At 45.7% G+C, this 25,452-nt stretch overlaps 1 protein-coding gene across 6 annotated transcripts in view; it reads left to right on the top strand.

Moving 5' to 3' along the window:
- UIMC1 (ubiquitin interaction motif containing 1) overlaps window positions 1-25,452 on the top strand; it is a 482,965-nt gene that overhangs the window by 371,248 nt on the left and 86,265 nt on the right. For all 6 annotated transcript variants that reach the window (XM_063927938.1, XM_063927937.1, XM_063927936.1 and 3 more), the window contains 3 exons: window positions 5,795-5,859; window positions 9,135-9,223; window positions 9,560-9,642. In XM_063927938.1, coding sequence (XP_063784008.1) covers window positions 5,795-5,859; window positions 9,135-9,223; window positions 9,560-9,642 — 237 coding nt within the window. The remainder of the gene's footprint in view (window positions 1-5,794; window positions 5,860-9,134; window positions 9,224-9,559; window positions 9,643-25,452) is intronic.

The raw sequence follows: 25,452 nt of genomic DNA, 5'->3' as shown, positions 1-25,452 counted from the left end.
ACTACTAAAGCCGAAAAGAGTGTCAGCCCATCAATGCACTCGGGTTCTGGGGAAAATGGTGGCAACTGACGAGGCCATTCCCTTCGACAGGTTCCATGCAAGGACGTTTCAATGGGATCTTCTGGACAAATGGTCCGGGTCCCATCTACAATTACATCAAAAAATAACACTGTCTCTTCTATGGTGGCTACAAAGTGCTCACCTTCTAGTGGGTCGCAGGTTCGACATTCAGGACTGGATCCTGGTAACCACGGACGCGAGCCTCCGAGGATGGGGAGCAGTCACCCAAGGAAGAAATTTTCAGGGACTATGGTCAGACCAGGAGTCCTGTCTACACATCAACGTGTTGGAGCTAAGGGCCATATACAACGGCCTTCGACAAGCGGAGAATCTTCTTCGCAACCTACCGGTTCTGATTCAATCAGACAATGTCACAGCAGTAGCTCATGTGAACCGCCAAGGCGGGACAAGAAGCAGAGTCGCGATGGCGGAAGCCACCAGGATTCTTCGATGGGTGGAAAATCACGTAAGCGCTCTGTCAGCTGTCTTCATTCCGGGAGTGGACAACTGGGAAGCAGACTTCCTCAGCAGACACTATCTCCATCCAGGAGAGTGGGGACTTCATCAAGAAGTCTTTGCAGAGAAAACGGGTCTCTGGGGAGTTCCTCAAATAGACATGATGGCGTCACGCCTCAACAAGAAGCTTTGGAGGTATTGTGCCAGGTCCCGGGACCCTCAGGCAATAGCAGTAGACGCTCTGGTAACGCCATGGGTGTTCCAGTCGGTCTATGTGTTTCCTCCGCTTCCTCTCATCACAAAATTGTTGAGGATCATAAGACGAAAAAGAGTACAGACAATACTCATTGTTCCAGACTGACCTCGAAGGGCCTGGTACTCAGATCTTCAGGAGATGCTCACAGAAGATCCTTGGCCTCTTCCTCTAAGAGAGGACCTGTTACAGCAGGGGCCCTGTGTGTTCCAAGACTTACCGCGGTTACGTTTGACGGCATGGCGGTTGAACGCCGGATCCTAGCGGAGAAGGGTATTCCGGAGGAGGTCATACCAACTCTAATAAAGGCTAGGAAGGAGGTGACTGCAAAACATTATCACCGTATCTGGCGGAAATATGTCTCTTGGTGTGAAACCAAGAATGCTCCTACGGAAGATTTCCATCTGGGTCGTTTTCTCCACTTCCTACAGACAGGAGTGGATATGGGCCTAAAGTTAGGCTCTGTTAAAGTACAGATTTCGGCCTTGTCAATATTCTTTCAGAAGGAATTGGCTTTTCTTCCAGTAGTCCAGACTTTTGTAAAAGGAGTACTGCACATCCAGCCTCCTTTTGTGCCCCCAGTGGCACCATGGGACCTGAACGTGGTGTTGCAGTTCCTTAAATCACACTGGTTTGAACCCCTTAAAACGGTGGAGTTAAAATTTCTCACCTGGAAGGTGGTCATGTTGTTAGCCTTGGCATCTGCGAGGCGTGTGTCAGAATTGGCGACCTTGTCTTACAAGAGCCCTTACTTGATTTTTCATGTGGATAGAGCGGAATTGAGGACTCGTCCTCAATTTTTACCCAAGGTGGTGTCTTCATTTCATATGAACCAACCTATAGTGGTGCCTGTGGCTACGAGTGACTTGGAGGATTCCATGTTCCTGGATGTTGTCAGGGCCTTAAAAATTTATGTAGCCAGGACGGCTATAATTAGGAAAACAGATGCATTGTTTGTCCTGTATGCTGCCAACAAGATTGGCGCGCCTGCTTCGAAGCAGACTATTGCTCGCTGGATCTGTAACACGATTCAGCAGGCTTATGTTACGGCTGGATTGCCGTTACCGCATTCAGTAAAGGCCCATTCCACTAGGAATGTGGGCTCTTCTTGGGCGGCTGACCGGGGCGTCTCGGCATTACAGCTTTGCCGAGCAGCAACTTGGTCGGGGTCAAACACTTTTTCTAATTTCTACAAGTTTGATACCCTGGCTGATGAGGACCTAGCATTTGCTCAGTCGGTACTGCAGAGTCAGCCGCACTCTCCCGCCCGATTGGGAGCTTTGGTATAAACCCCATGGTCCTTACGGAGTCCCCAGCATCCTCTAGGACGTAAGAGAAAATAAGATTTTAAACCTACCGGTAAATCTTTTTCTCTTAGTTCGTAGAGGATGCTGGGCGCCCGTCCCAGTGCGGAAAATCTGCAAGACTTGTATATAGTTATTGCTTACATAAGGGTTATGTTACAGTTAGAATCGGTCTTGGACCGATACTGTTGTTTTGTTCATACTGTTAACTGGTTAGGTGTATTCCAGGTTATATGGTATGATTGGTGTGGGCTGGTATGAATCTTGCCCTTAGATTAACAAAATCCCTTCCTCGTATTGTCCATCTCCTCTGGGCACAGTTCTCTAACTGCGGTCTGGAGGAGGGGCATAGAGGGAGGAGCCAGTGCACACCATACTAGAAAGTTCTTTAAGGTGCCCATGTCTCATGCGGAGCCCGTCTATACCCCATGGTCCTTACGGAGTCCCCAGCATCCTCTACGGACTGCGAGAAAAAGATTTACCGGTAGGTTTAAAATCTTATTATCTCCCAGGACCAGAATTTCCCTTCTGTGGTGGCTGCACAGTTCTCACCTTCTGGAGGGACGCAGGTTCGGGATTCAGGATTGGATCCTGGTGACCACGGATGCAAGCCTCCGAGGCTGGGGAGCTGTCACACAGGGAAGAAACATTCAGGGAAAGTGGTCAAGCCAGGAAGCTTGTCTACACATAAACATTCTGGAATTAAGAGCCATCCACAACGGCATACTGCAAGCAGAACATCATCTTCGAGGTCTGCCGGTCTTGATTCAGTCACACAACGTGACAGCAGTGGCGTACATAAACCGCCAAGGCGGAAAAAAGAGCAGAGAGGCGATGGCCGAGGCCACGAAGATTCTTCGCTGGGCGGAAAGACATGCCAGCGCTCTGGCAGCGGTCTTCATTCCAGGAGTGGACAACTGGGAAGCAGACTTCCTCAGCAGACACAATCTCCATCCAGGAGAGTGGGGTCTTCATCAAGAGGTCTTTGCACAAGTGACAAGTTGTTGAGGAGTTCCTCAAGTGGACATGATGGCGTCCCGCCTCAACAAGAGACTTCAGAGATATTGTTCCAGGTCAAGGGACCCTCAGGCGATAGCGGTGGACGCCCTAGTGACACCGTGGGTGTTTCAATCGGTCAATGTGTTCCCTCCACTTCCACTCATTCCAAAGGTGATAAAAATTATAAGAAGGACAAGGGTTCAGGCGATCCTCATTGTTCCAGATTGGCAAAAAAGGGCCTGGTATCCAGATCTTCAGGAGTTGCTCATAGAAGATCCCTGGCCTCTTCTTCTTCGGGAGGACCTGTTACAACAGGGGCCGTGCGTGTATCAGGACTTACCATGGCTGCGTTTGACGGCGTGGCGGTTGAACGCCAAATCCTAGCCCGAAAGGGTATTCCTAGTGAAGTCATTCCTACGCTTTTTCAAGCTAGAAAAGAAGTAACGGCAAAGCATTACCACCGTATTTGGAGAAAATGTGTGTCTTGGTGTGAATCCAAGAAGGCTCCTACGGAGGAATTTCACTTGGGGTGTTTGCTCCATTTCCTACAAGCAGGTGTGGATGCGGGCCTAAAGTTAGGCTCTATTAAAGTACAGATTTCGGCCTTGTCGATCTTTTTTCAAAAAGAATTGGCCTCCCTTCCAGAAGTTCAGACCTTCGTAAAAGGCGTGCTGCACATCCAACCTCCCTTTGTGCCCCCAGTGGCACCATGGGACCTTAATGTGGTGTTGCAATTCTTGCAATCACATTGGTTTGAACCTTTGCGCAAGGTTGAGTTAAAATTCCTTACTTGGAAAGTGGTCATGTTGTTGGCCTTGGCGTCTACAATGCGAGTGTCTGAGTTGGCAGCTTTGTCTCACAAAAGCCCCCATTTGATTTTCCATGCTGATAGAGCGGAGTTGAGAACTTGTCAGCAATTTCTGCCAAAAGTGGTTTCATCATTTCATGTTAACCAGCCTATTGTGGTACCAGTGGCTACTGACGTCTTGGCGGAGTCAAAGTCTCTCGATGTGGTCAGAGCTTTGAAGATCTATGTCGCCAGAATGGCGCAGATTAGGAAAACAGAAGCTCTGTTTGTCCTGTGGGCTCCCAACAAGATTGGGGCTCCTGCTTCTAAGCAGACTGTTGCGCGCTGGATTTGTAATACGATTCAGCAGGCGCATTCTACGGCAGGATTGCCGTTACCGAAATCGGTGAAAGCCCATTCTACCAGAAAGGTAGGCTCATCCTGGGCGGCTGCCAGGGAGTCTCGGCGTTACAACTTTGCCGAGCTGCTACTTGGTCGGGTTCAAACACCTTTGCGAAGTTTTACAGGTTTGATACCCTGGCTGAGGAGGACCTCTTGTTTGGTCAATCGGTGCTGCAGAGTCATCCACACTCTCCCGCCCGTTCTAGAGCTTTGGTATAAACCCCATGGTTCTTGAAGCATCCCCAGCATCTAGGACCTAATAAACCCCATGGTTCTTGAAGCATCCCCAGCATCTAGGACGTATGAGAAAATAGGATTTTAATACCTACCGGTAAATCCTTTTCTCTTAGTCCGTAGAGGATGCTGGGCGCCCGTCCCAGTGCGGGCTGTATCTGCAGTTTGGTTATAGTTACGCTCATGTTGCGTTGAGTTCAGTCAATCTGTGACTGTTGTTGATCATGCCGTTGCATGCGTTGTTGTTGGATGCCATGTTGTACGACGTGTTAGTGGTGTGAGCTGGTATGTATCTCACCTTAGTTTAAATTATTAAAATAAATCCTTTTCCTCGAAATGTCCGTCTCCCTGGGCATAGTTCCTATAACTGGAGTCTGGAGGAGGGGCATAGAGGGAGGAGCCAGTTCACACCCATTCAAAGTCTTATAGTGTGCCCATGTCTCCTGCTGATCCCGTCTATACCCAATGGTTCTTGAAGCATCCCCAGCATCCTCTAGGGACTAAGAGAAAAGGATTTACCGGTAGGTATTAAAATCCTATTTTTCTTGAGATATGGGGACTATGTGTGCTTACGATTTTGGCTTATGTGAGATTTTGGCTTATGTGAGATGTCATTGACATGTGAGATTAACTAGATAGTACACCGATCTAGCAAGGATTGACTTGCCTGCACAGTCTATCTTTTCTTGCGATGCTGACCTGGCGGGACCGCGCATCGGGATCGAATCGGGATCGCAAGGTGACTTTCACCTTGCGATCTGCACTAACTTTTCTTGAGATTTTGACTATATAGTCAAAATCGAAAGAAAATATCTCACCGTGTGTACACACCCTAATTAAGTCTTGTTATTTACCGGGTGCTGCGGACTTGTATGAATATATATGGATCTTGCATCGAGATACCTGCCGCAGGCACCCTGACTCCTTTAAGTGAGTTCATGGTTGTGCTGTTCCTTGTGTGTGTGTGTGTGTGTGTGTGTGTGTGTGTGTGTGTGTGTGTATATATATATATATATATATATATATATATATCTCTTAGTTCATGTTGTATGAGTTCGAGACATTTAATTAACAATAGCTAAAATATGTTCTTGATTTTAACTTGTAACACAGTTACCTCTATATTTGCTACTTACACATATTACGGTTTAATCCCATGTCAGGCCTATACCTTTACACATTTAATTTCCGTAGTAATGCTCTGATGTTGCTTTTAATTTTGACTTTTTGTTTATGCTTTAAGACTGAATTTGTATTTCACTAATCAGTTTTATTTTTACTGTTCTCCAATCTACTCAGGCGCTGTTTACAAAGGGTCTTCCAGGTGAATGTGCGGGGGTGACTCCAGTGGCACTCGGTGAGAGGTGAGACAGCTCACAAACTCCGTTCCCATCCTTGTGAACTTGCCTGTGAAATTACTGACTTCTACTGACAAAATGTTCAAAAGCTAAGTAGGAGTCAGCCCTGTTTCTATGGGAAATTCCGTTATTGCCTTATCTGTCTGTTTTTTCCCACACTTCATGTAACTGGCACCTGGCCATGCTCCCTCTCTATGGAGTGCTCTTCGTAGCATCGTGATCATTTTTCATGTTTCAGGTGCATTTCTTCTTAGCATAAACATTTCAAGAGCAGGCAATATCCTTGTCACAAGGGAGATAACTTACTTGTTCAGGGAGTAGTTGAAGCTTTTAATGTAATAGTGTGAAAATTAGTATAAGCACAGCTACAGACCTGTAACTTCTTTATTGATATATTTAGTACTGCAGGTGAAATGCTGAGAGCAGCGATACATCAAATGCTTCTAATGGGTTTGGATCTTTTCCATCTATAATGTGTGCTCTTTAACTATACAGCAAATGGCATGGTATATTAGTAAAGAAGCTTGTTAAACTTGCTCTCAAGTGAGCATGAGTACTGCAAGTTCACTTTTTTTTGCAAATTTATTCAGCACATATAACGTTTTTTTAATACTTACCTTATTTTGCAGTATTTCCTGAAAAGTCCATCACACAATTGGGTCTGTTCAGTGAAAGGAGTGGAGAAGTTGTCCATGGCAACCAATCAGTGTTGAAGTAACATTTATAAAGTGCATTCTATAAAATTATACGTAGCAGCCATGGGCAACTCCACTGGCTTACCTTTCCACACTGTTCACTGCTTCATGACTAGACTAAGTTTTATGCAAATTGGAGCCTTTAGCCCAGGGATGGGGAACCTCAGGCCCGCGGGCCGTATAAGGTCCGCAAAGCCACTTGATCAGGCCTGGCCAGGCTCACCTCACCGAGGGTGATGCCGGACGCCTGCTGAGATTTTGTTACCAGTGGGCACCCGGCTCCTTCGCTGCAGCAGCCGGAGGCAGGAGCTCACTCCTGATCTCTGGCTTCCAGCTCATGCAGTGTACATGTGCGGCTGTGCGGTGCTATGGGAGAGATGTCATTATGTGTCTCCCATAGTTCCAAGGAGCGGGCGGCCAGGCGGAGGGCAGCAATCCGGAAACAGGAGCGAGGATGGTGAGTATTGTGTTTTTATTTAATGTGTGTGTAAGCGGCGCTACTAGGGGGCATAACAACTGACTGGGGGCATATCTAATGGGGCATAACAACTGACTGGGGGCATATCTAATGGGGCATATCAACTGACTGGGGGCATATCTAATGGGGTATAACAAGTGACTGGGGATATATCTGTTGGGGCATAACAACTGACTGGGGGCAGGCTAGTTTTTAAGTTGGTAATTTTTGTATGGCCCCCGAAGGATTTTTATAAATATCCAAATGTCCCTTGGTAGAAAAAAGGTTCCCCACCCCTGCTTTAGCCCATGATTCAATCGACTTTCAGTATATAACAGTCTGGAAAGGTTGACTGAAAAGTGCAGTGTTTTTGCATTGGACACATGAAGGATTGGTTCTGTATTAGGAGGCATTGCGGCTCATGTCATCTGTGCTCTTGTCTCTATCATACATGCTGTTTGTTTTTATTTCACCATACAGCACGTTGGTGCCAGCATTAATGGTACTACTAATCGATAATCGAAGTCAGGAAATAATTTACGACCAACAAATAAGTTGCTATAAATGATTATTCCAATTTCTCTTACGTCCTAGAGGATGCTGGGATTCCATTTAATACCATGGGGTGTAGACGGGTCCACTAGGAGCCGTTGGCACTTTAAGATTTTAATAATGTGGGCTAGCCCCTCCCTCTTTGCCCCTCCTACCAGACTCAGTTTAGAGGAGCCGGTCACAGCTAGGGGAGCTCCTAGGAGTTTTCTTAGTTTTTATTGTTTCTAGAGTTTGTTATTTTACAGGGAGGCTGCTGGCAACAGCCTTCCTGCTTCACTGGGCGCCCACCCATTGCTTCGTATTCCTGCATTGTTACTTGGTTAAATATTGTTGTTTCAGCCGTTGCTGAATCGTTTCATGTTGGTTAGCTTGGCTTTCTTTTTGTTATGTGTGAGCTGGTGTGAATCTCACCAGTATCTGTGTAAAATCTTTCTCTCGAAGTATGTCCGTCTCCTCGGGCACAGTTTCTAGACTGAGTCTGGTAGGAGGGGCATAGAGGGAGGGGCCAGCCCACACTATTAAACTCTTAAAGTGCCAGTGGCTCCTAGTGGACCCGTCTATACCCCATGGTACTAAATGGAACCCCAGCATCCTCTATGGGCTACGAGAAAAGGATTTACCGGTAGGTACTGTATATAAAATCCTATTATTTACTGAGGTATTATGTGGTATATTCATGAAGCAGTGAAGAGTGGAGAAGTGTGCCAGTGGGGAATTTGCCTTGACAAGCAATCAGTGTTTAGGTAACATTTATAAAGTGCATACTATAAATTTATAAGTAGCAGCTGATTAGTTGCCATAGGCAACTTCACTGGCTTACTACATACTTTTCACTGGTTCGTGAATAGATCCCTATGCGCCTGACAGGGACATGCGGTGAGGTAAATGGCTCAGGAGGTGCTGGCTAGTACCAGAGCCAGATTTACACACAATATAAGGGCCCAAGGGTTCATATGGGCATTATACAATATGCAGCAGTATTTACTGCTAAAAATTTGGTGAGGTGTGATTAAAGATGTGCGGAAAAGGGAGGCAGTGCCTTACTTTTTATAGACCAGAGTTTTGACTATAAAATAAGAATAATACAAAAGATATTTATAATATATTCTTTGTATTTTTCATATACTTTATATAGTCAAAACTCTGGAGGATATGTTAGTATGACATGAAAGGCTCTGCCTCACCTCACTGCACGTCACAGGTGCCTGGTGGTTGTCTACAGTATCTATGTTTTTAGTGATCACCCATGTTTTTAATGCCTGTTCTTACAGTAGTTATTGCCAGAGATGATTAAAGGGGTGTGATATGTGTTGGCGATGATCGAGATGCCTGTAGTCAGATGACTGCAGCATCCCGACTTTTAGAATGCTGACAGGAAACAGTGGTGCCTAACCCTAACACCTCCCTCCCCGGACCCTAAACCTCACCCCAAAACTCACCATCGGGATGCCGTTGGTTGAGGTTCTGGTGCCAGTATTTTGCAAGGTGTCTGGATTCACCTGACCGCATCCCATTTAAAGCTGTTTTGCAGATAATTCTGGGGACACTGATTTTTTGGGTTATTTTTTATATTCCAGTGCTGTGTCACCAACTGTTGTGAGGAGTCGCAGACGCCTTATAGAGCACACGGAGGATGTCTTGGATGAAGAAATTACAATTTGCCCAGGTACAGGAAAAGAACAAACATTGTTAATATAATACAATTGTGCAGTTTCGCTAATGAGATAGCTATATATATAGATATATACACACACAGTATATGTGCGTGTGTGTGTATATATATATATATATATATATATATATATATATATATATACTGTATATATATATATATATATATATATATATATATATATATATTACCTGAGAGCACATGAATGACCTACAGAGCCAACGGTTGTTATATATAACTTGCCTGTGTCTGGAGAGAGAGAGTAGCTATGGTAAGTAACTGTGGGCACCATGGTTATGCCATTCTAACTACGTTTGCTTAATTTTGCAGAGACACAGCCCAGTCCAGCCAGACAAGAGGACTCTGACCGAGAAGATGGTACAGACTTCACAGAGCCAACCCCTGTACCACAGGTAAAAATAACCAATTGTGATGATAAAAATGACAACATTCACCTAAGACACTCCAGGCACACGCAGTGTCAATAATATATTTAGAAAAAAACAACACTGATCCAGGCGCTAATCAATTAATAATAATACATATTCTTAATTTTTAATGTCATTTAAGTTGCAACCTCCGTCCAGCTGTACCTGTGTTCGTACAGCTAAAATTGGTTGTGAGGTAGGGGGCTCACTTGCTCTCCTTCCTCAGAAACCAAATAGGTAAGAAAGAAAAAGGAATTACTGATTGCGCTATATTACCAGGTGCGTATATGAATAAAGACACATTTAAAATTACCTCTCTGGTTTTTATTTAAATTCAAAAATATCACAAATGGACTCAGTCCTCTAAATAGAAACACAGTTCCTGTTTGTATACTGGCCACAGTCTGTAGACTGTCAATTTTAAGACCGATAAATACCGCTTACCACCGCAGCCGTGAGCACGGACGTGCTGGGGAGATCCTCGCTGTGCACAGCGGCAGTGTTTAGCTCTCCCTTCTCCCGTCTCTTTTTCGCGGTGGTAGCGGTGCTGGATGGTCTCTACCCCTCAGCGTGCTGGAGCCGCATGTATGCGGACACATGCAGAGCAGACTCCCCACCTGGCTAGTCGCGTCTCCTCCGATTACGGCTCAGCTGGAGCGGCAGGTGTGTGGAGTCTCGTTTGTTGTCCTTAGCTCCCAGTCCAGCGGGGTAGATCCAAAAGTGGGGTAACACTTGTCAGGGTGAACAGCAGATCCACTAACGCGTTTCGCACACAGGTGCTTTTTCAAAGAGTAATGTGCTTTCTATCCCAAAGTCTTTATATACCTGACCACCCTGATTAATCCTTTTTCCTATTGGTCCAGGTCAAACCACAGGTGTATTATATCATTAGCATTCTGCTTTATACCGCTCTGTTTAGCCTGATTCACACAACTGGAACACTTATAGTTAATGTCAACCATATTAAAAATACCTACACATAATATAATGTCACACATGTTTATCAATGAGAAATGTAGTTAATTTCATATCTGATTCGCAGGAGCTTGGGCACACTAAAAAGACTTTGGGTGTGAACTGGCTCTATGCCCCTCCCCCAGACCTCAGTTAGTTAGACTTTGTGCCCAGGAGTGACTGGACACACATTAGGGGAGCTCTACTGAGTTTTGTTAGGTTTTTTATTTTCAGGGAGACCTGCTGGCTACAGGCTCCCTGCATCGTGGGACTGAGGGGAGAGAAGTCAGACCTACTTCTTCTTAGTTAAAGGCTCTGCTTCTTAGGCTACTGGACACCATTAGCTCCAGAGGGTTCGATCACTTGGTTCGCCTAGCTGCTTGTTCCCGGAGCCGCACCGTCACCCCCCTCACAGAAGCCAGAAGAAAGAAGCTGGGTGAGTATGTGAAGAACAGAAGACTTCAGTGACGGCAGAAGACTTCAGTAACAGAGGTACAGCGCGGCGGTAGCGCTGCACTCCATGCGCCCACACACCAACGGCACTCACAGGTTGCAGGGCGCTGGTGGGGAGCGCCCTGGGCAGCAAGTTACTGAGGCTTAATTCCGCTGAGGAGATGCACATTAGGTGCCTGGGCACCGTGTACGATCCCCCGCCAGTATATACAGCGGCCACCCTGCGTGCCATTGCTCACTGACACAGCGGCTTTGCAAGGGTGCAGGGCGCACGGGGGGGGGGGGAGGGCGCGGCGCAGCGCCCTGGGCAGCATTATAAACCTCTTAGTGGGTGTAACAAAAGGTGTATACAGTGCGTGTGCACTGTATACGGACCCCCGCCAGCTTACATAAGTGTTTTAATAGAGGGGCTGAAGCGCGCCGACTAGGGGCTTAGCCCTCACACAAAGATGAAGCGCCATTTTCTCCATGACCCCGCCAAAAGCATCTCTATAGTGCACATGGGGAGGGGGGGCACAGTGTGTGAGTGCCATATAGAAGGATGTTATATAATGGACATGTAATCATTATTTGTGTGTATATATATATATATATATATATATATATATATCTCTGTGTGTTCCCTGTCAGATATACCCACTACAGGCTGATCCAACTTTGATGTAATGTCCTTAAAACAAGTCAAAATGAGGCTCAGTAGTGTCTGTGGCCTCCTCGTGCCTGTATGACCTCCCTACAATGCCTGGGCATGCTCCTGATGAGGTGTCGGATGGTCTCCTGAGGGATCTCCTCCCAGACCTGGACTAAAGCATCCGCCAACTCCTGGACATTCTGTGGTGTAAAGTGGCATTGGTGGATGGAGCGAGACATGATGTCCCAGATGTGCTCAATTGGATTCAGGTCTGGGGAACGGGCGGGCCAGTCCATAGCATCAATGCCTTCGTCTTGCAGGAACTGACACATTACAGCCACATGAGGCCTAGCATTGTCTTGCATTAGGAGGAACCCAGGGCCAACCGCACCAGCATATGGTCTCACAAGGGGTCTGAGGATCTCATCTCGGTACCTAATGGCAGTCAGGCTACCTCTGGTGAGCACATGGAGGGCTGTGTGGCCCCCCAAAGAAATAACACCCCACACCATTACTGACCCACTGCCAAACCGGTCATGCTGGAGGATGTTGCAGGCAGCAGAACGTTCTCCTTGGCGTCTCCAGACTCTGTCACGTCTGTCACATGTGCTCAGTGAGAACCTGCTTTCATCTGTGAAGAGCACAGGAAGCCAGTGGCGAATTTTCCAATCTTGGTGTTCTCTGGCAAATGCCAAACGTCCTGCACGGTGTTGAGCTGTAAGCACAACCCCCACCTGTGGGTGTCGGGCCCTCATACCACCCTCATGGAGTCTGTTTCTGATCGTTTGAGTAGACACATGCACATTTGTGGCTTGCTGGAGGTCATTTTGCAGGGCTCTGGCAGTACTCCTCCTATTCCTCCTTGCACAAAGGTGGAGGTAGCGGTCCTGCTGCTGGGTTGTTGCCCTCCTACGGCCTCCTCCACGTCTCCTGATGTACTGGCCTGTCTCCTGGTAGCGCCTCCATGCTCTGCACACTACGCTGACAGACGCAGTAAACCCTCTTGCCCCAGCTCGCATTGAGGTGCCATCCTGGATGAGCTGCACTACCTGAGCCACTTGTGTGGGTTGTAGGGAGGTCATACAGGCACGTGGAGGCCACACACACTACTGAGCCTCATTTTAGCTTGTTTTAAGGACATTACATCAAAGTTGGATCAGCCCGTAGTGTGTTTTTCCACTTTAATATTGAGGGTGACTCCAAATCCAGACCTCCATGGGTTAATAAATTTGATTTCCATTGATAATTTTTGTGTGATTTTGTTGTCCGCACATTCAACTATGTAAAGAACAAAGTATTTAATAAGAATATTTAATTCATTCAGATCTAGGATGTGTTATTATAGTGTTCCCTTTATTTTTTGAGCAGTGTATATTTATATGTATGGTACAGGTACATGTGCCTGTACCTCGAACACAGTTATGGTAGTGTATGTGGGGAGGTGTTCTGAAAATTATATATGTATACTTCCCTCTGACCTCTCGGGGTTGCAAGAATGTTATTTTGCCTGGTTACTACTCCCTGCTGTCGACGAATACTAGGTTCTGTCGACCATAATGTTTCCTGGTAGATCCACAACTTGGGCATTCAGTACATGGTCATACACATTCGGAACACATTAATGTCAATAGGGACCCGAGGGTTCCGGACAATCCGCTTATATGTATGTTTTATATATATATTATATATATGTATATGTATATTTAGGATATGTGCGTAATTGTGTATTACGTTATGTCTATTCATATTATGATTTATAATGAATGCTGAAGTAATAGTATTCCTTCTCATGTGCTGGTCGCTCTGTTGATAATGCTCTAGATCGGCCGTGTCGAGTTGGTCTCAGATCCTCTCAAGGAGTCCGAATGGTTATTCTTTTCCCACCGCGGATAGAATACTGCGAAAGTCAACTGCTGGTCGACGCGGGGCCCTGTCACAAAGGATCGTATACAGGAAGCTAAGTGATATTTTATTTCTATGCTTTGAGCTTATTTGCATTACATGCACATGAGGGAGTGTTTGTATTCGGACTGGCATCCGATAGGATTAACATAAAGTGAGTAAGGGTTGTTCCTTCTGTTGGTTTTTCTCGATAACATTGCGGTGGCTGCTGTACGTATACAGGAGGTGTGGCCAGGGGAATGCTGAGGCTGACTCCGAGAGATACTGGAGTTTTTCCCTGGGACGGTGTACCGCTGTTTGGGGATGCCTCAGTGCAGTCAATCCCGGCGGATACTGCTGGTAAATCTAACTTCGTGAGTTAGTCTCCTTCACAACGGTTGGTGATGTATTCTGTTGTGGGATGCAGTCGTTTTAACCGGTTCAATACCGTTCTTTTTTCCTTTTCTGTGCAGACAGTGGAAGGTGAAAAAGGTAAGAGTTCTGCAGCCTTGTTAGGTTCGCAGAAGCGGATGTCGTTTCTGTTTCTACCATATACATCACATGTCGCGGAGTCTATCTGGCTGGAGGCCACTCTGGTGGGAACTCGTCTACTACTTTTCAGTCAGTCCGGGAATAGACTAGGACCTGTGAATTAATTATAGAATCCAAAGGACATTCTGGCGTTACAGATGTTTCCCTTCAATTATTTTTCTAATAGATCTGGCAGTTTCCCCTCTGGAAGGAGAGGCAGTACGCGACGCCATACCAAAAGGTGCGTCAGGTTCAGGACATTGTCCTGCAGTCCCTTTTAAAAAAAGAAAAAAGAAACAAAAGGTTTCAATGCATTGTTCTCCGCATTCAGATTACCTGGGTGATTGTCCAGGATTGTCTTTACCATTTCACCGGAGTGATGGCAGTGGGATGGTATCCTTTCAGTAGTAAGAGCCATTGTGGTTCTGTACTGAGACACTCTCCTGATAGGGTGAGGTCAGGTCACAAGGGGGGGAAATCTTTGTTTTCTCTCTGACCGTTCTTCAACACAGGGGAAGACTGTTGTTCCCAACGACGCAGGCGTCGGAGGTGGGTATCAGAGTAGATACGGAACGGTAAAAGTTCTGTGGTTTCCTGTGGAAGGAGGTCTGAGGATCTGGAGTCGGATCAGATTTGCAGTAAAAATCCATCATTATGTTCCGTTGATGAAGAAGATCGGTGCGGCCTAGGAGGCTTTTTCGGTGAGCAGGTCAAATGCCAGAGTGGTTTCCTTGGGGCCAGTTGAAAAACTGGTCCGGATCTCACCTGTGCATTTAACGGAATATTATCCCAAAGGCCAGGTTTTCGTTCCTGTGCTGTCGGCTCAGTTCTCACCTCCTAGAGGGACGAAGGTTCGGAATCCAGGATGAGATCCTGGTGTCCATGCATGCAGATCTCCAGGACTGGGGAGCAGTCCTTGTCAGGGAAGTATTTCCAGAGGAAAAGGTCGAGCTGGAAGGCTTGTCTGCAATAAAAAATACAATATGAGAGTGCGCTTATCAAATCCAATGTAGATTTTATTATATTAAAATTTGTTTAAAAAACTTATTATTGTATACATGCAATTCTATATAATCTAATATCAGCCGGCCGGCTATATACAAAGACTTATTTCCAATATAGTATAAACAATACTGGCATATAATCAAAACACATTTCCTAAGTATTTAAATTTTCATTGTACTGAGTTCTTATCAGCAGCTCCAATCTGTCTGCACAAGTCCATGTATATACGAAAAAATGTTTAGCATCTTATTGCATCAAATATATTAATTAGCAATCTCTTAAACAAATATTGACGCCAAGTAGGTAGTTTAGTAATGATCTAAACCACAGTTTTCCTCACAGCTGAACAGTTCCATTAAGGCAGTTCGTATAAATTTTGTTACAACTGTAACTAATGAAATTACTATGTATCAGGTTGAAATTTGTGTACCGTACAGAGTGCTTCTGTTAACCGGCTTGCAAGCATACATACGGCGTCCCTCCTGGTTAGTGTTTCTCGTCACTGTCCGTTCACTTTGGAGGGGAATCACTTCATATGTCACTCGCCGTTTCTTATCCTCCCGGCGGCTGGCCGTGCGGCTGGAATATTTCCTCGTCAGCCTTACTGGAGGTTATAGAACTTGTCAGCAGAGAAGGCATACACAACCCCGCGCCTTCGGGGTGTTAGCAGTCACCGACCAGTTGATGTGCAAAATGCTGCGGTCTGTATGAGAGTGTCTGACAGACGCGTTTCCCCGCCTACTCGAGAGCATCGGCGGCTTCCTCAGTGTCATTCTTTTTACTCTCTATTGCTTCCTTTAAATAACCATATGGATGATATACACATGTGCAATAAGGCCATTTCACTGATTTTCTTTGCTTATTAACCCTATACTACCCTATTAGTGTGTATTCACTTATCACAAAATATGTATACCTGCAGCAAAACAATTATTTAATTATTTTCTTTTTTAGGATCACAATTTAAATCATAATACTGGAATTATATTTATATAAAAAAGAGCCACTATATATAAATACCACTACATATAAATAAATAATAATAATAATAATTATATATATATAAGATAAATACCATAATTAAAATAAGCTAAATTAAGATATAATAAATTACAATAAATTGCAACTAAAAATTACAACTAAAAATAGAGACACGCATACATATAAGGGGGACAGCTACAGAATCTTGTATGTATGTGTATTCATTTCATATTGAATGTAATACATATATATATTTAATTAATCATACATATCGCTGTCACCCTAATACCACTAATAATGGACCGATATATTTAAACAATAACCACACAGGGAATTATTATATTTTACTCATTACAAACATCATCATATTTTTCTGATATTTCCCCAAAAAATATTGTGGAATATTGTGTTGTTGTCTGCAATAAGCTTTCTTGAATCAAGAGCTATGTTCAAAATCATATGCTTCATGATCTGCCCGTGTTAATTCTGTCGGACGACTTGACAGCAATGGTGTAGGTAAGCCGCTAGGGCAGAACAAGGAGAAAAGAGACAATGGCAGATGCCGAAAAAGTTTTCCGTTGGGTAGGAAGTCTGGTGAACGCTGTATTGGCAGTCTTCGTTCCAGGGGTGACTGTCGGAGAAATAGATTCCTCTGCAGATGCGATCTCCATCCGGGAGGAATACGGTCGTCATCGAGAAGTTTTTGCTGAAGCGACAAGTCGTTGAGGAGTGCCTCATTTGGACATGTTGGCGTCTTGATCCCGGGAGGCCAGCGTCCCTCGCGCATACTTTGGGTGTTCTGCGGTGTCCTTGATATAACCAAGAGTCACATGATGGCGTCGTGCCTCAACAAAGAGGCCTCCGAGGTATTGTTCCAGGTCAAGGGACCCCCAAGCCAGTGCAGTGGACGCCCTGGTAACTCCGTGGGTGTTTCGGTCGGTGTATGTGTTCCCTCCGCTTCCTCTCATTCCAAAGGTGCTGAGGATCGTACGACGAACAGGGGTTCAGGCAATACGCGTTATTCCAGATTGGCCATGGAGGGTTTGGTATCCGGATCTTCAGGAATTGCTTGTAGAAGATTCTTGGCCGCTTCCTCTAAGAGAGGACATGTTACTGCAGGGGCCCTGCGTGTTTCCGGAGTTACCGCGGCTGCGTTTGACGGCGTGGAAGTTGAACGCCAAATCCTAGCTCGGACTGGTATTCCTGGGGAGGTCATTCCCACTCTCCTTAAAGCTAGGAAGGAGGTTACGGCAAAACATTATCACCGTATTTGGAGGAAGTATGTGTCGTGGTATGAAACCAAGGCAGCTCCTGCGGAGGAGTTTAATTTGGGTCGTTTCCTCCATTTTTTGCAGGCAGGCGTAGGTGCAGGCCTGACATTGGGTTCCTTCGAAGTGCAGATTTCGGCTTTATCTATTTTCTTTAAAAAAGAATTGGCTGTCCTTCCTGAGGTTCAGGCTTTCGTGAAGGGAGTTCTGCATATCCATCCTTCATTTGTGGCACCGTGGGATCTTGAAGTGGTGTTGCAGTTTCTTATGTCTCACTGGTTTGAACCTTTGCGTAAGGTTCAGTTAAAGTTTCTCACTTGGGAAGTGGTCATGCTTTTGGCTCTGGCGTCTGCCAGGCGAGTATCTGAGTTGGCGGCCTTGTCTCACAAGAACCCATATTTAATCTTCCATTCGGATAGAGCGGAATTGCGGACTCGGCAACAATTTCTGCCAAAGGTGGTTTCTTCGTTTCACATTAACCAACCTATTGTGGTGCCTGTGGCTACGGATGTTGTGGCGGTCCCAAAATCTCTTGATGTTGTAAGAGCTTTGAAAATTTACGTCGCCAGGACGGCTCTTACTAGGAAGACAGAGGCTCTGTTTGTCCTGTATGCTTCCAACAAGATTGGAAATCCTGCTTCTAAGCAAACTATTGCACGCTGGATTTGTAATACGATTCAGCAAGCTCATTCTTCGGCTGGGCTACCGTTGCCGAAATCAGTAAAGGCCCATTCTACCAGGAAAGTGGGCTAATCTTGGGCGGCTGCCCGAGGGGTCTCTGCACTTTAACTTTGCCGAGCAGCTACGGGGTCGGGTTCAAACACTTTTGCTAAGTTCTACAAGTTTGATACCCTGGCTGATGAGGACCTCATGTTTGCTCAATCGGTGCTGCAGAGTCGTCCGCACTCTCCCGCCCGGTCTGGAGCTTTGGTATAGACTCCATGGTCCTTTTGGAGTCCCCAGCATCCTCTAGGACATAAGAGAAAATAGGATTTTAATACCTACCGGTAAATCCTTTTGTCCTAGTCCGTAGAGGATGCTGGGCTCCCATCCCAGTGCGGACTGTTCCTTGCAGTTGTAGTGTTACTAGTTATTTTTTGGTTACACGTGGGTTGTGTATCAAGCTTATTTAGCTTATTGCTGCTGTTAGTTCATACTGTTATCTGGTTTCCTGCTACTCCGGATGTACGGTATGTTTGTGGTGTGGGCTGGTATGTGTCTCGCCCTTAATTTAACAAAAATCCTTTCCTCGAAATGTCCGTCTCTCCTGGGCACAGTTCATATAACTGAGGTCTGGGGGAGGGGCATAGAGGGAGGAGCCAGTTCACACACATTCAAAGTCTTTTTAGTGTGCCCAAGCTCCTGCGGATCCCGTCTATACCTCCATGGTCCTTTTGGAGTCCCCAGCATCCTCTACGGACTAGGAGAAAAGGATTTACTGGTAGGTATTAAAATCCTTTTTTTCACCTAATATTTTGCCACACACACCATATCAATCAATCAATCAATCAATCTTTTCACATGTATTATCACTCACTAAATCTGTTCATTTACTATGACCTTACTTTTGTGTCATTCAGGACTTATCTCGGAGACATTTTTTTTTGTTTTAATATTCTGTTAGAAATGTGCCCATTTACATGTGACTTCATATTTTAAGTTAATTAATAAAAGTAATATTTTAGCTTAGGTAGTGTGCCCAAACACTTGGCGTATTTCTCTTTTCAGTGTTTGTAGACAAAAGTACTATAAAAGGAGCTTTGCAATCTGTTGTATAAATTAACCACGGACAAGCGTATCCTCCAAACTGCACTACAGGCCTGATTCAGAGATGTATGAAAACCCGATTTTTACGCAGTAGAACAATTATCAGCGGACTGCTCATGCATGTAAGTCGCTTTGTGCATATGCCACGATGGTCTTCCAATAGCGGTCGCAGAGAGGACTTATTTGCAAAGTCACTGCTTGGGAGTAGTTACGGGGAGTGGCAGCAACAACGCAGGCTTATCATAACCATTTTCATAGAGTGTCCAAGCCTGTGACTGTGATCTCGTACACTGGTGCAATGTCTCCAATGTCTTCCTTGCTGCCACTGTGCTGCACAACCATAGGGCTACTATGAGATGTTTGATAATCGACTGATCTGCGTCTTTGTACGCAGCCGCTGCAAATTCCAAAAAACGCTGGTGGACATCTCAACACAAATTCCGGTAGCTGCAGCATCAACATATTTACGCACAGTCACTACGTGCACACTCCCACCAGCAGTGCTATTAGTGTACATCTCTGAATCAGGCCTTAGATCGTTAAGCTGGTCAGAGGTACAATAGTGGTAGCCATCTCACTACGGGGTCTATTCATGAAGCAGTGAAAAGAGAAGAATAGGGCACTACACCTTTTCCAGCAGTAATTAGCTGTGTTAATTGCCTGTATTCGGAATACATATGGTCGATCGGCAACTAGATGCCAGCTGTTACTATCCCAGCAGCGGCATCCCGTCTGCCTGAATCCCAGCAGCAAGTGCACTCGCCTCACTTTGGGCCTGGTGTTTATTTTCTCACTCGGTTGGTGGCGTATACCCACTAGATTCTGTTGGTCGAGATTCTGGCATTGGTTTCCTGATCGCTGGTATCCTGACTGCCGGTATATTAACTGCATCCCCTTTATTCAATATTCAAGGATGAATTGACATGAAGTTCAAATGGATACAATGAAGCTTGGTGTATTATTGTATGCATATTTGTTTATTTTTGTTCTATCTTTCGTACAGGTGCAAATGTTGCTTAACTCTAGAAATATTTACTTTCAGAGATAAAATAAAAGTTTTTGTTCGAGGCAACTTTATAATTTGCAGACAAATTTAAGGCTATGCTCTCAGATTGTATTGATTGTATTTTTCCGCAGAATCACACATTAGAAATTTTCTATTAGCTATATATAGTTGATATTAGCACGGCAGATAACAAGATTACGGACTAGCAAGATGGAAGGAAATGAATTTGTGTAAAATAAATAAGAAGCTCGGTAAGCTCTTGCTGTGCACAAAGCTGGTGCTGACAGAGCGGAGCTTTCATTTTCTGAATTGATGCAGGAGAGGGATGAAAACTGTAAAAAGAAATGCCTGTTATAACAAAATTGTATTGGTAAAATAAGATGACATTTCTATATTTAAATGCAAACAAGATTATCTCACGGACTCTAATTAAAAAGGCAGCTACTGTATATCCGATTAAGAGTTATTGCTTCATTGTGGTTCTATAAAAACGGCTCAGTCAGTGTGTTTGTCCTGTTTCCCCTATATAAAGGACTTGCTGTAAAATACAATCAGATGTTTGCAGTGTTACCAAAGGATACCACTCTGAAAGAGAATATTAATTTAAACATCCCAAAAACCTGAAAAATTGACTTGGTCATGGAAAGAGATATCTTCTAGTCCCCTCGTGGATAAGTATCTGCCAGCATTGTGTATTTCTAGATGAGAAATTGCTGTAAGTACAGTAAAGCAGAGTGGTCTGCTCAGTGAGGCTCTGCCATGGTGTACTGTAGATGCCAGGCTCGGGGCACTGCCTATTGCACGCGACATGAGCAGCAGGATTCACTTACATGCAGTGTTTTGGCACCTTCCTTCTAATTGTGGCAGTTTTCAAGCTGAAAGACAAAGTCGCAAATCAAATTACAGCAGGTACAGTAATATTACAGGCGCCTTGAGATGATGAGAGCTGCGAGTCTGTGGTGTGAAGTGGTGAGCAACATTTCTCACATTGCAGTTGTGAAAGATGTGTGCACTATTCCACAGCCTACAGGGTGACTGAGAAAACGTCTTCCAATTCTTTTGTGGCATATTTTATAAAACATAATATTTAATTTTATTTGAGCCCTCACAATGTTGAAGCCGTTTAATAACAATATGTTCTAGATGTAGATTCAATTGGAAGTGAAGTTTGTGTTTCCGTGCGTGATATTTGTCTTTCATATTCAATTCAGTAAAGTACTCTGTATCATAGATTAAACTCTGTCCTGTATAGTACAAGGTTGGGAGTACCTTGGGGTCTTTTGACTTATATACCAAGTCGCTATAAGAAACTTATAACAGACTGTCCAAAATCTGTGGCTTGCCTTGACCAGCTTGAGCTGCAACATACATTTGTAGTGCAGCAAACCTTTTTTAAGTTACTTTCTCTATCGTCCTAGTGGATGCTGGGGTTCCTGAAAGGACCATGGGGAATAGCGGCTCCGCAGGAGACAGGGCACAAAAAGTAAAGCTTTTCCAGATCAGGTGGTGTGCACTGGCTCCTCCCCCTATGACCCTCCTCCAGACTCCAGTTAGATTTTTGTGCCCGGCCGAGAAGGGTGCAATCTAGGTGGCTCTCCTAAAGAGCTGCTTAGAAAAAGTTTAGCTAGGTTTTTTATTTTACAGTGATTCCTGCTGGCAACAGGATCACTGCAGCGAGGGACTGAGGGGAGAAGGAGTCAACTCACCTGCGTGCAGGATGGATTGGCTTCTTGGCTACTGGACATCAAGCTCCAGAGGGACGATCACAGGTACAGCCTGGATGGTCACCGGAGCCGCGCCGCCGGCCCCCTTGCAGATGCTGAAGTCAGAAGAGGTCCAGAATCGGCGGCTGAAGACTCCTGCAGTCTTCTAAAGGTAGCGCACAGCACTGCAGCTGTGCGCCATTTTCCTCTCAGCACACTTCACACGCGGTCACTGAGGGTGCAGGGCGCTGGGGGGGGGGCGCCCTGGGAGGCAAATGTAACCTATATAAAGGCTAAAAATACCTCACATATAGCCCCCAGAGGCTATATGGAGATATTTAACCCCTGCCTGATTTCTCTAAATAGCGGGAGACGAGCCCGCCAGAAAAGGGGCGGGGCCTATCTCCTCAGCACACGGCGCCATTTCCTCTCACAGCTCCGCTGGTCAGGACGGCTCCCAAGTCTCTCCCCTGCACTGCACTACAGAAACAGGGTAAAACAGAGAGGGGGGGCAAATTTATGGCGATATTTTGATATAACAAAGCAGCTATAAGGGAGCACTTATTATAAGGCTATCCCTGATATATATAGCGCTTTTGGTGTGTGCTGGCAAACTCTCCCTCTGTCTCCCCAAAGGGCTAGTGGGTCCTGTCTTCGTTAGGAGCATTCCCTGTGTGTCTGCTGTGTGTCGGTACGTGTGTGTCGACATGTATGAGGACGATATTGGCGTGGAGGCGGAGCAATTGCCAAATATGAGGATGTCACCCCCTAGGGAGTCGACACCAGAATGGATGCCTTTATTTATGGAACTACGGGATAGTGTCAACACGCTAAAGCAGTCGTTTGACGACATGAGACGGCCGGACAATCAATTAGTGCCTGTCCAGGCGACTCAAACACCGTCAGGGGCTGTGAAACGCCCTTTGCCTCAGTCGGTCGACACAGACCCAGACACAGGCACTGACTCCAGTGGTGACGGTGACGAATCAACCGTATTTTCCAGTAGGGCCACACGTTATATGATTTTGGCAATGAAGGAGGCGTTACATTTAGCTGATACTACAGGTACCACTAAACAGGGTATTATGTGGGGTGTGAAAAAACTACCTATAGTTTTTCCTGAATCAGAAGAATTAAATGACGTGTGTAATGAAGCGTGGGTTGCCCCTGATAAAAAGCTGATAATTTCAAAGAAATTATTGGCATTATACCCTTTCCCGCCAGAGGTTAGGGAGCGCTGGGAAACACCTCCTAGGGTGGACAAGGCGCTAACACGCTTATCTAAACAAGTGGCGTTACCCTCTCCTGAGACGGCCGCACTTAAAGATCCATCAGATAGGAGGATGGAAAATATCCAAAAAAGTATATACACACATGCAGGTGTTATACTACGACCAGCTATAGCGACTGCCTGGATGTGCAGTGCTGGGGTAGTTTGGTCAGAGTCCCTGATTGAAAATATTGATACCCTGGACAGGGACAATATTTTACTGTCGTTAGAACAAATAAAGGATGCATTTCTTTATATGCGTGATGCACAGAGGGATATCTGCACACTGGCATCACGGGTAAGTGCTATGTCCATTTCGGCCAGAAGAGCTTTATGGACGCGACAGTGGACAGGCGATGCGGATTCAAAACGGCATATGGAAGTTTTGCAGTATAAAGGGGAGGAGTTATTTGGAGTCGGTCTATCAGATTTGGTGGCCACGGCTACAGCCGGGAAATCCACCTTTCTACCTCAAGTCACTCCCCAACAGAAAAAGGCACCGACCTTTCAACCGCAGCCCTTTCGTTCCTTTAAAAATAAGAGAGCAAAGGGCTATTCATATCTGCCACGAGGCAGAGGTCGAGGGAAGAGACAGCAACAGGCAGCTCCTTCCCAGGAACAGAAGCCCTCCCCGGCTTCTACAAAAGCCTAAACATGACGCTGGGGCTTCTCAAGCGGACTCGGGGACGGTGGGGGGTCGTCTCAAAAATTACAGCGCGCAGTGGGCTCACTCGCAGGTAGATCCCTGGATCCTGCAGATAATATCTCAAGGGTACAGGTTGGAATTAGAGACAGATCCACCTCGCCGTTTCCTGAAGTCTGCTTTACCAACGCCCCCCTCCGAAAGGGAGACGGTTTTGGAAGCCATTCACAAGCTGTACTCTCAGCAGGTGATAGTCAAGGTACCTCTTCTACAACAAGGGAAGGGGTATTATTCCACTCTTTTTGTGGTACCGAAGCCGGATGGCTCGGTAAGGCCTATTCTAAATCTGAAGTCCTTGAACCTGTACATAAAGAAGTTCAAGTTCAAGATGGAGTCACTCAGAGCAGTGATAGCGAACCTGGAAGAGGGGGACTTTATGGTATCCTTGGACATCAAGGATGCGTATCTCCACGTTCCAATTTACCCCTCACACCAGGGGTACCTCAGGTTCGTTGTACAAAACTGTCACTATCAGTTTCAGACGCTGCCGTTCGGATTGTCCACGGCACCTCGGGTCTTTACAAAGGTAATGGCCGAGATGATGATTCTTCTTCGAAGAAAAGGCATATTAATTATCCCATACTTGGACGATCTCCTAATAAGGGCAAGGTCCAGAGAACAGCTAGAGATGGGATTAGCACTGTCTCAAGAAGTGCTAAAACAGCACGGGTGGATTCTGAATATTCCAAAATCCCAGTTAATGCCGACAACTCATCTGCTGTTCCTAGGGATGATTCTGGACACGGTTCAGAAAAAGGTTTTTCTCCCGGAGGAAAAAGCCAAGGAGTTATCCGAGCTTGTCAGGAACCTCCTAAAACCAGGAAAGGTGTCTGTACATCAATGCACAAGAGTCCTGGGAAAAATGGTGGCTTCTTACGAAGCAATTCCATTTGGCAGATTCCACGCAAGAATTTTCCAAAGGGATCTGTTGGACAAATGGTCAGGGTCGCATCTTCAGATGCACCTACGGATAACCCTGTCTCCAAGGACAAGGGTGTCTCTTCTGTGGTGGTTGCAGAGTCCTCATCTATTGGAGGGCCGCAGATTCGGCATACAGGATTGGATCCTGGTGACCACGGACGCCAGCCTGAGAGGCTGGGGAGCAGTCACACAAGGAAGAAACTTCCAGGGAGTATGGACGAGCCTGGAAACGTCTCTTCACATAAACATTCTGGAACTAAGAGCAATATACAATGCTCTAAGCCAGGCAGAACCTCTGCTTCAAGGAAAACCGGTGTTGATCCAGTCGGACAACATCACGGCAGTCGCCCATGTGAACAGACAGGGCGGCACAAGAAGCAGGAGTGCAATGGCAGAAGCTGCAAGGATTCTTCGCTGGGCAGAGAATCATGTGATAGCACTGTCAGCAGTGTTCATCCCGGGAGTGGACAACTGGGAAGCAGACTTCCTCAGCAGACACGATCTTCACCCGGGAGAGTGGGGACTTCATCCAGAAGTCTTCCACATGCTGGTAACCCGTTGGGAAAGACCAATGGTGGACATGATGGCGTCTCGCCTCAACAAAAAACTGGACAGGTATTGCGCCAGGTCAAGAGATCCGCAGGCAATAGCTGTGGACGCGCTGGTAACGCCTTGGGTGTACCAGTCGGTGTATGTGTTTCCTCCTCTGCCTCTCATACCA

This window comes from Pseudophryne corroboree, chromosome 6 (assembly GCF_028390025.1).
Source record: "Pseudophryne corroboree isolate aPseCor3 chromosome 6, aPseCor3.hap2, whole genome shotgun sequence".
NCBI classification, from domain to species: domain Eukaryota; kingdom Metazoa; phylum Chordata; class Amphibia; order Anura; family Myobatrachidae; genus Pseudophryne; species Pseudophryne corroboree.
This window is presented reverse-complemented; position numbering and strand designations above follow the sequence as displayed.